At 35.7% G+C, this 11,811-nt stretch overlaps 1 protein-coding gene across 2 annotated transcripts; it reads left to right on the forward strand.

Annotated features, from left to right (window-relative positions):
- The first annotated feature begins 8,399 nt into the window (after positions 1–8,399).
- LOC133882317 (F-box/kelch-repeat protein At1g22040-like) lies at positions 8,400–11,211 on the forward strand. 2 transcript variants are annotated; one of them, XM_062321457.1, is made up of 2 exons: positions 8,400–8,542; positions 9,607–11,211. In XM_062321457.1, exon 2 carries the CDS (start codon positions 9,650–9,652, stop codon positions 11,069–11,071), a length of 1,422 nt encoding a protein of 473 aa, XP_062177441.1. In that variant the 5' UTR covers positions 8,400–8,542; positions 9,607–9,649; the 3' UTR covers positions 11,072–11,211. The 2 variants fall into 2 exon arrangements, with proteins under 2 accessions (XP_062177441.1, XP_062177442.1); XM_062321458.1 differs by having other exon boundaries at positions 8,434–8,542; positions 9,604–11,211.
- The last annotated feature ends 600 nt before the right edge of the window (positions 11,212–11,811 follow it).

Raw genomic sequence — 11,811 nt, forward strand, 5'->3', positions numbered from 1 at the left:
CTTATACATCTATCACAAATTAATTACAACAAAGAGCCATTTAACATCTATCTGTTTGAGTCTTATTAACACAATATTTGCAAAACAATAATGGCTTTACAAAGAATAAGTGACATAAACGTCACAAGCCATACCAAACCTATAAAATAGTGGACAAGCTGTTGTCCCAGTCATAATATCCCAAGTACACTGCTACCAACCCATCAACTATACCGAAATACCTGCAGCCAAAGGAACATCATCTACACGGTTGTGGTGGTATCCACATCCGCATAGGTGAAAGAATGAGTTCACCGCCTTAGTATAAAACATACTAAGACATCAGAGGTATAAGACTAACTGAGTTTTCATAAAGAATCAACTTCTATTTTATTTTTAGTCGTGCGAGCACTATATTAGCCACAATTTACCAATAGCTAATGCAGCAAACACCGACTATCCAAAAACATTTAAAACATACTATATAGCTGTGAAAATATGTAGAAGTTCCAGTCATCCCTCCTTGCAAGCTTCTACATATAGACCCCTCTATAATAATATTTTTCATCGGTCGCTCAGGCATATGTGCACACAATCATTCCATCACAGATATTACGTATGCACATAGGTCTTAAGCAAGGAACATGGCATCTTACTCTTTCGTACTAGGATAACATCCTTCAACAAATTAAACACTCACAACACCATCTCTGATCATATTCCAGCTTCGTGCTTTGAACATCAGTAGATCATGAGAACACTAGAGTTAAACTTAATCATGCTAACACGTCTTTCCTGAAGAACAAGAACAGTCATCTTTCTTACTCATAGACATGCCATTACTCGCACCTGGGTAGTCATGTATCCATGTACTTTCAAGTTCAATGTATGACCTTAACACATGCGACCATCCGATAGAAATATACATAAGCGCTATTTATTTAAGACACTTATGCATACCAACACGTCTAGTAAAAGCTACTCATAACATAAAAACATCACTCATAAAACAATGCTATATATGCTATGCATGAACTAGGGCTAATAATGCTGCTGATACTGATATGCTGCTGATATTGATATGCTACTGATACTGTTATGCTGCTAATACTGTTATGCTGCTGATATTGTTATACTGATACTACTGGTATGTATGCTCTATACTACATGCTCTATGTTCTGTGCTTGACCAGTATATAGTTCACTACTGTATCATGCTGAAATCATGCAGTTGCTAAATCACGTCCTCTTAAAACTAAACAAATCCAACATTTTATCTAACACTTTGAAATCATTCAAAACATAGTTTCTTCGTAAAACCTAAACAGTTTCAACATGACATGTTCTCAAACAATTTGTATAGTTTAAATCTCAACCGTAAAACATACTCAAACACTTTAAATCCATTAACACCTTTCACTCATGCATCAATTCTTAAACATCATTGATATAATTTGAACATAATCGAAACTAATCAAATCATCTCAAAACATACATTTAATTATATGGTTGGTTCGGTTTCATAAACAATATATATATTTTTATCAATCCAACACATATAAAAATATATATTTTCTCAGTGAATGGAATACCCACATTGGCTGCATTAGACTCTTGACTCGAACTTCCACTGGATTCTAGTTACTCGAACTCTTCATTGGAGAACTAATTAAAGTCTCCAATCCGGACACAATCCTGCAAACATTGGTATCGTTAGACTACACTATTGAATCTCATACTCTATAAGATCCTAACTACCCCACATGGTTACACGTTGTGTCACTCGCTTCTAAAGCTATATAGATACCTTAAACTATTATTGAATTAGCGTTTAGGTCTTGGTTCATATTTTATTCATCCAATTATCTTTAAGTTACGTTTACTATTTTATTTGCTTACTATTATTACATCATATTACCATTGTTAATCTCTTAATGGCTTGTTATTTATTCACTTAAGTTAGCAATGTATATTTGGTTTACATACATGCATACATATACATATGCATACAACGTTTGAACCTAATCCGATGATACCCTAAAATACTTGGTGTACATGGATAGATGGATTAGCTACTTAGTCACCCAATTTTGGATTCATATTAATTTATGTGTTCCTATAAGCTTGTTAGCTTATATTAGATTAGGTTGAGGCACATACATAGTTTTTCTATTAAATTACATACACTTATTTTCCCCAAAACTACATTCTCCAATGACTTTATACACAAATCCAAATAATATCCAAAACTACATATAATCGGCCACTAAAAGGAATTACCAAATCCAATTTCTAAAATACAATCCCATATACCATTGAACTCAATCCATTACATAAATGGCAATGATACATTTCTTTCCAAAACCACCACATAATTAATAACCACATCATCAAATTACTAACCAAAAACCAGATTTGGGTTCCACCAAAAACATCCATCCAAATCGGCCCATATTTCACCAAATGAACACCCAAGACTTCATCCCACTCTCTCTCCTAATCAAACACCAAAGCCCAACACCAATTCAAAAATCAACATATCCATGCAAACATGACAAGAAATCCTACCATTAGTCACCACTCACTTTTGGCTATAACAATCTCAAGTAATAAGGAATCCAACCGATGAATTCTACCAATTGAAACAACCCGATCAACTAAAACTCACTCTAACAAAGAAACATAAACCAACATCATCACCCAATTTACAAATCCCCAAAACCAAATTCGGATTCCACTAAAAACATTATGGAAGTCTAACCACAAATTCAACAATCTATTTTAAAACCTTAAACACAATTCCAGCATTACTAAAACCAAAATCCCAAGATAAAAACACCATTAGGTCCAACCTTTTATAAAAACTAATCACAACTTCAATATCACATTAAAGCCCCAATTGGTTAAACCAATCCCTACAACAATACATCCAAATATCATTTAAACAAAATATCAACAACAAAGCCCCAATTAGGACCTTCCAAAATAAACTATTTTTGCTTAGCATAAACCCTAACCGACAAGCACAATCAATAACCCATTCAGCCACATAGAAAATCATCAACAAGCCACAATTAAAATCAAATCCCAAATCAGCCCTACAATCTCCAATAAACCCCCATTCGGATTTGCAACCAAAAATCTTAAACATTAACCCCTGAAAATCAACCCAAATCAAAACCTAAATATCAAGAATCAAACTACATCAAACCAATAACCCATTCAGTCAACAATAAAACAAAATGGAAATTCAACCAAAATCAAAGACAGGGGGATTTTATAATCTCAATGCATTAGATCGATCGATTGTAATATGTTAGATTGTGATTGGCTGCATTCTGTTGGACAAAATCACTTCTATGTAATGATGCTTATTATACAGGGATGCTGTTTTATTCAAAGTCTACACCTCAGTTATGAGCTTCAAGAAGGCTCTATGCAAGATTTTAAACAATGTAGTTCAGTTCCCTTGCATCCATGCGGACGACGTGGAATTCCGTTCGAACACTCATCTATCAAAGCATCATCCGTCCGGACGACAAGATCTTTCCATATGAAAGTCCCTCTGTGTCCAGAAGCTTCGAACTGCTCTCAATTGCATCCATCTGGACGTCCTAGCAACACGTCCGGACGCTTTTCAATGTTCGACAAGTCAAAACATTTCTTTCCAAAACACAAATATGAGAAGACAGCTGCAACCGTCTAGACGACGTGGCTATTTCGTCCGGTCGCTATCCTTGATAAGGCAAGTCATGCAGAAGATGTTCAACCGTCCAGACGTCAGAATCCATGGTCCGGACGCTCAGGCCTTAATATGAAAATTGTGTGCAGCTAAAGTGCAACCATCTGGACGCTAGGGCAACACCGTCCGAACACAGCCCTATTCAGGAAAAAATTTCAAGCGAATTTGGAAAGCCAATTGCACAGTTGTCTTTCCGGACGCCACCTAGGAAAATTGCATCAGACACGATTTAGGTTTATGTAGCTTATAAATAGAAGCTCCTAGGCATGTAATTTGTAAGAATTCGGTAATGAATTTCATAGTGCTTACAGAGAATATTTTAGGAGCTATTGTGCTGATCCACTCACTCTCAAGCCCTTGCCAAGTCCTGTTGCTGTGCTGAAACTGAAGTCTATCTCAGGGTTTGGCCCTAAGGTAAAGGATTCCATTGAAGATCTCTTCATGTAGGTGACTTGGTTAGGAAGCGTTCGTGTTGGGTTACACGTCAGAATTCAAGGTACGACAACTGCATAAGGGTGTGAGTGCTACTACTTTGTAACTAACTTTGTCTTCTGAATAGTGGATATCCTGGGTTTGGCTGCCCCGGAGTGCTTTTTCTCTTAATTGAGTTTTCACTTCGTCAACAAAATATTTGTGTCATTTAAATTCTGCAATTTAAATATTTTGTTGCACATTATCACACACTTGGTAAAGTAGAAGTCTTCTTTATTTTTCATAATACATTAGTCCGATCGATCATGACAATATCGAAGGATTGATCGAACTTGACAACATTGAAGGTTTGATCGAACGTTGGATTAATCATAGTGCATTAGTTCGATTGATCGAACTTGATGAAATTTGTATTTTCATTATGTACTAGTTCGATCGATTGTGATAAGATTGAAGGATTGATTGAACTCTTTGGTTTTTTAATCATCTCGATGAACTAGTCTGATCGATCGTGATAAGATCGGAGGATCAATCGCACTTGACACGATTAAAGGTTCAACTGAACATCCGTTCGATCTTAGTGAATTAATCTGATCGATCGTGATACGATGAAGTCATGAAGACATTCTATAGGGGTACTCAATACTTAAAATGTCTTTCACAACTAACTAATTGGTGACTTCTCAAAGTACAATTTGTAGACTTGTCATGTTTGCTTTCCTCTATAAGATCATTGATTGTGATAATTTCTTGAGCATCCTCCCATTAATCGAACTTGACACGATTGAATGTTCAACCCTAGTGCATTAGTCCAATACTATGTCTAGAGACCTCAACATGTGATATGAATTCAAATTTATTAACCATTACATATAATTCAACGTTATGTAAGGGTTTCATCATGTTCTCCTCTCTCCATAAAGGGTTCTTGTTCTTTTTTACAATTTCCAGAGACCTCAACATTTGATTGAGCCTATCATCCACAAACTGACGATCAAACATAAGTTTTGAATCGCACGATGGAGATGTATTTACTATGTTTAACATGTTCGAAGCCTAAAGAATGGGTTATATGGCTTCCATGGGTTGAGTATTGCTAATACACTAGTACCCACTCAGCTCATAACATCACCCCCTTTGAGTTGGTATATGGCAGACCACCACCCACCTTATTATCATATGTGAAGGGCACTGCACAGGCAGAAGCCATTGAGAGAACTATGGTGGAATGTGATTGCTTTTGAGGGAAGCAAGGAATCGATTGCTAAAAGTTCAACATTAAATGTCACAAATATACAACAAGCATCACAAAGAGAAGCAGTTTGAAGTGGGATCCTGGTTCTATCTGAAGCTACAACTTTATCAACAATCTTCTGAGGAGTCTTGGAGCAATGTCAAGCTTTCAGGTAAATAATATGGTCCATTAAAAACTTTTTTTTAAAAAAAAATTGGGCCCATTGCTTACTTGCTCGATTTGCCCAATGAGTCTAAGTTGCATCTTGTTTTCCACATTTCAGTACTTAAGCAGCATATGGGTATTGTAGATCTTACCGAGATTGAATTGCCTGACGTTCTAGATTCACAAGTCCAACCTCAAGCAGTTTTTGGAGCAAATGGTGCGCAAAGGGTACCCATAAATCTTTGTACATTAAACATAATATTCTCCAGTAGAAGCTTCATGGAAAAAAATGGTTGACTTTGTTTCTCATTTTCTAGATTTCTTTCTCACAAGAACGTTTTTAATGGGGTAATAATGTTAGAATCCTAATTCTATTAGTTAGTCTCTGCCTAATGCTCTTGGTTTAACTAAGAGTAGTAAGTATTTTATTTATTTCCATGGAAGTCAATTTCTTTCCTTGAAAGGGTCATATCTTTATTTTCCTTACTGAGAATCCAAGTCATAGTTGCAGTTGTAAGGTATTTCCTTGTATGGTGCCTTGCATCTCCTAGTCCAAGTCAGAATATGTTTACTAGTTCAAACCCTATTCTAAGTCAGTTATATCCCTTATTGAAGCAGATTTTTGCAATAAAGATGGCAGATAATTATGCAATAAAATAAACACTTGTTGTGAGGTTTTGAGGTCTCTCTAAAGGCCTCTACGTTAGCCATAGGGAAGTCACCCAGGACTCATCCTGATAAGTTTCTTAGCCAAGGTCATGTTACGCGGTTTGTTTCTTAGGCTCGTAACAAGTAACGATAATCTGAGAATACTTGACTTTAACGTAAATATCAAACCATCAAAGCAATAATCACAAACACCAAATTTTGTTGACGAAGAGAAAAATCTTGCAACAAGGAAACTTATCCAAGACAATCAAACACACGATATCACTCAACTATAGAAGAACTAAATACAAGCAAAGTAAACTTACAACCCCTTGTAAAATACTTAGACAATCTGTATGATGACAAGCTCCTCGCGTGTTTTTGCTTCGTTACCCCTTTTGACCGATCTTCTATGAATGATTGCCTTAATGATCCCTACTAGTAGACTAAGTTGATGTTCAAACGTGTAGCAACACACCATGGTTTGATCTCTGCTCCGATAGCCTTCGACACACTAACATGACTCTTGGCTCATAGCACAAGAACCTTCTTTGTCAACACAAGCAAGGTCATGGATGTGGCCTCTCAACTCTCCTTGGAGGATCTAAAATTTCGTGTTCTGAGAGATACTGAAAACTGAAGCAAGATTTACCTTTTATAGACAAAAAACCGTGTTTGTGCATTACGGTGTCCGAACGAGGTATTTCCATGTCAGAACTTGATTATGGTTTCATGCCCAACCCCTTTCATGTCCAGACAAATTTCCTTTATTTATGGATATCACTTACCATCTTCCTCATGTTTCGGCAATTTTCCTTTATGTCCGGACATCCTTAATCATCGAGAATGATTATGTTCGCAGCCATGTCCAGACAATTTAGGAAACATTTACTCCTTAAAGTTGTTCATGTGCGCACATCATTCATATAGAATGATAATGTCCATCATCATGTTCGGACTTCACAGGGAACATGTACTCCCAAGAATGTCGCATATCCAGACATCTGTAGCTTGTATTCTTGAAGCAATCTTCACCATCTTCATATGCAGACTTAAGTACACAACTACTCAATTTCCAAAATAAATAAGAACAAATCCGGCACGGAATGAGCCAACACAAAAACCTATCAATATTTTTGAAGCCATGAAACCAAATAGAGGCTTGGTGGTAAGCACTGAAGTTATAAAATTTTAATAAATTAATTTAACAGTAATGATTAAGATTTAAGACTTTTACATTGAAAAGATTCTAAATAAGCTAAAGGATCCTTATTAAAAAAGAAAAAATGAAAAAAAAAAGTCACCGATTTCGGCTTGGTGAGTCTCAGAATGTCTCTGTCTTTTTGTTATCAAGTATTATAACAAAATTCTTGTTACATTAATTAATTCAATACTGATTTTTCTAATATAGCGTCATTGTCAACATTTTAATTAATCAAATACCAAATGATATTTAATAGACTACTTGTAACTCCCCTTTGGGCTATTATGTTACTACTTTCCTGTGACCTGACAATGAAAATTGGGTGTTACGTCATAGTAATAGTATTTTACTATGACAGTCATATAACATTATAATAAATAACATTTTTTAATAGTAAAATTATTGTTTATCAATAGAGAAATTTTATTTAGTACGAGGTATGTTTTCCTGCCAACTAAAAACATAATTTTTCACCGACTAACTTACGTAGCAGGGAATCATATACAAGTTTCAACTTTTTAGGTTAATCTTTTCATTTTTTTTTCAAAGAGATATGATTTCCTGTCACGTATGTTAGTAGGTGAAAAATTATGTTTTTAGTTTGCAGGGAATCATATTTCATTTTGAGAATATTGAATAAAAAAAATTATTGAATATTTTATTTTTATAAACTTTTATGAATTTAAAGTCTTCCCACTTGATTTAATTATATAACAATTTATTAAATAACATTACTATTTGCAATAATGAAACAAATGCGTGGTCGAATGACGGTTGAAGGATGATGAAAGAGCGTACGTCGTAGCTGAATATAACCCCTCCAAAATGAAAACAATAATGCGCAATATAACCCCCTGCAACGGATCAGAAAACAGCACCACTTTTTGACTGTTCAGAATGGTTGACCGACAAGGACGGACGGCTACGATCGCGTAGTCTTTGAGAAGAAGCGTTGCAGAGAATCCGGTGCCGTGCCCTAACAAAGGATAAAGTTTTGTTCTTTTTCTTAAATTATAATTTATTATTAGCATTAGTGGTAGATTGATAGAAACGAAGAAAAACAAAGAAACCACGCAAGGGCAAGGCTCCCTTTCTGCCAAAGAAAAGCTCAGCTTCCTTCTTCTTTGTCTCTCAAAAAGTAAGTAATATTATTATTATTTTTATTTTTTTGTCTTTAATTCTTCGATGAAGTCTCAGAGTGGGTCGCTAATTTTCTAATTTTTTTGATTGTTTGGTTTTAATGTTATTATTTTGTGGCTCTACTTAGTTGCTATTCTCTGGGTGTAGTTTATGGTAGAATTTTTTTTTTTTGGTTATTTGAATCGATTAATTCAGTGAGGTTTTATAATGCAACGGGTTCTCGTTGAGAAACCCATTTATAATATAGCTTTAGTTTTGCTTATGTTGTATTAGGTGTTGTTTTGCCTGTGGAAATTGCTTGGATTGTTAAACTTTCTTTTGGTTAAGACCTCTGTTTGGTTCCTAAGAAAGCCGAGGGTTGGGAAAAGAGAATTGAATGTCTGATTTTTATTGTTTTTTTCTTTTATTGATAGTTATAATAAGCTCTTTTAAATGAAAGCTTTTGTTCCTCTTATCATTTTTTTTTTTATTATTATTATTCTTTTCATAAATTTAGAATATATAGATTTAATATGTTAAAAATGCATTTTCTTTTCCTTAATTTTCTTTCTAAAATTTTAGTGGGTTTAAATTCCTTCCGTGTTAAAAAGTCCTGGTTTATCCCGATGCATTTGATTTTTTACTTTTTCTGCAAGTTAAAACATGTTCAAGATTGTCGTTGCCTATTGTATTCGATTTTTGGGATATAATTTTTAACTTTTTTGAAACCACTGCACCAACGAGTTCTCTCAACTGATAAATTGGGTAATGGAAAGTTTTCACTGTTCAAAAGTGCCCATGAACACTGATTAGTCTGCTTCTTAATGGAGTTTTAGAGACTACTTTCTGTAGCAATACGAAGATCGATGTATTGATGTGAGATTCTCACCAATATAGAATGCATTTTTTTGTTTGGGGCAAATTGGTGTAAAATTTGAGCACTAAAGTGTTTTTGTGATAACTTAACTTTGACATTGATACTGATACCATTCTTTCGTACTTCCGTTTATTATGGTGAGCTTAGATATGATTAAAAGTTAGAATTGTCAACATTATTACTAAACTGATTGGTTTAAGAAGCAGGTCAAGTTTGATTTCTTATTAAAATCCGAAGACTTTAGACTCTATGGGGGCTAGACTGAGCCTAAACAACTCCAGGGGTGAGCCCTCTGAGGTTTTACGAAGTGAACTTTGCAAGAGGCAAAGGTTGTCATCAAGCTTTTGTGAGGATAATCCAAGATTGATCTCCAGTCTTCCTGATGAGATATCTATGCAGATTCTTGCTAGAATTCCTAGGATCAACTATTTAAATCTCAAGTTGGTGTCTCGGGCCTGGAAGGCTGCCATTCTGAGTGTTGAACTTTACAATGTGAGAAAAGAACTTGGAACTACAGAGGAATGGCTGTATATATTAACAAAGGTTGAAAATGATAAGCTTCTATGGTATGCTTTGGATCCTCTATCCAGAAGATGGCAGAGGCTGCCACCAATGCCAAATTTTGCTTATGAAGATGAATGTAGAAAGGGTATGATCCCCCTTCGGATGTGGCATATGGTGGGCTCGAGCATCAAAATTGCCGATGTGATAAGAGGTTGGCTTGGGAAGAAGGATACATTCGATAGAATGCGGCTTTGTGGTTGTGCCATTGGGGCTGTTGATGGCTGCCTCTATGTGCTAGGGGGATTCTCTAGAGCTTCAGCCATGAAATGTGTCTGGCGGTATGATCCAATTTTTAATTGTTGGAGTGAAGCAGCTGATATGTCAATTGGTAGAGCTTATTGTAAGACAGGCATCTTAAACAATAAGCTTTATGTTGTTGGAGGGGTTACTAAGGGCCCTGGTGGATTGACCCCTCTTCAATCTGGTGAAGTTTTTGATCCGCATACTGGTATATGGTCTAAAATACCAAGCATGCCTTTTACAAAAGCTCAGGTGCTACCAACTGCCTTTCTGGCTGATCTGCTCAAGCCTATTGCCACTGGTATGACTTCATACAGGGGAAGGTTATTCGTACCTCAGAGTTTATATTGCTGGCCATTTTTTGTCGATGTTGGAGGGGAAGTTTATGATCCCGAGATGGATTCATGGGTTGAAATGCCTATCGGAATGGGTGAGGGTTGGCCTGCAAGGCAAGCGGGAACAAAATTGAGTGTCACTGTTGACAGTGAGCTGTATGCACTGGATCCATCTAGCTCTCTTGAAAGTGCCAAGATTAAGGTATATGATTACCAAGATGATGCCTGGAAAGTTATTGCAGGAGACGTTCCTATCCCTAACTTCTCTGCTTCAGAGTCTCCGTATCTACTTGCCTGTTTACTTGGGAAACTTCTTGTGATTACTAAAGATGCCAATCACAATGTTGCAATCTTGCAAGCTGCTTTGAAGAATCATTTAGCTCCCTTCCCATCATCTTCATCATCATTGGATGATGCTCACCATGGAATTTCTGAACCAATAGCAGAATCCGAAAGAGATCTTTGGGAGGTAATTTCCACTTGCAGTGTTGGGTCGGCTGAACTGGTGAGCTGTCAAACCCTTAATATTTAAGGATTTTGCAACAAAGTTGCTCTTTATAAAATGATTTCAGACATTATACTTGAGTTGGTTGATATGATCACTATTAAAAATTCATACCAAATTCAAATTATATTAGCCAGAATATAAGATACATAATGAGGTTGTCTCCATTTCAGTAGAATGGATGCACCTACTTGATTGTTGGCTTCTTTATTTATTTATTTATTTCCTTGTGGCTGGGGCTTGTTTCTGGAGTCTGTAGCAGTTGGTGAGTCTCGAATCTTATTTTTCTTTTTCCTCTTTTATTTTTTGTTGTTAAAATTCTATCTCATGTGTGTTAAGTTTTAGATTGGCTAATTTGCTGCCCAAATAGGTTGAATGTTAGAATGATTTAGACTTGCAAATTTGGATGAATTTTGGCTCTGTTGCTAAGACGTTCAGACTGCTTCGAACTACTGGACAAAATAGACTTAAGCACTTAAGCGCTGATTACTCATTACCATATGACTTGACTTTGTTTCAGAGATATTGACAACAAAACGTAATTGAAGGGGTAGAAAAACAGCAATCTTAAGCACTGATTACTCATTGCCATATGACTTGACTTTAGCAAATATTTAAGTTGTTGATGGAGGAACAGGAGGGCTTTCATCCTTGACAAAACCATTACTATCACAACATTTTGGATTATCTTATTGTTCAATAAGGTATAAAAAGCCCCATACAAAATAGATTCATCAATTAACATCATGGTATTGTTACCAAAGCAA

The sequence above is a fragment of the Alnus glutinosa genome, chromosome 11 (genome assembly GCF_958979055.1).
Source record: "Alnus glutinosa chromosome 11, dhAlnGlut1.1, whole genome shotgun sequence".
Lineage (NCBI taxonomy): Eukaryota > Viridiplantae > Streptophyta > Magnoliopsida > Fagales > Betulaceae > Alnus > Alnus glutinosa.

What these genes read in the sequence shown, in the direction of transcription:
- LOC133882317 (XM_062321457.1), top strand. Translation starts at nt 9,650, where the DNA reads ATGGGGGCTAGACTGAGCCTAAACAACTCCAGGGGTGAGCCCTCTGAG.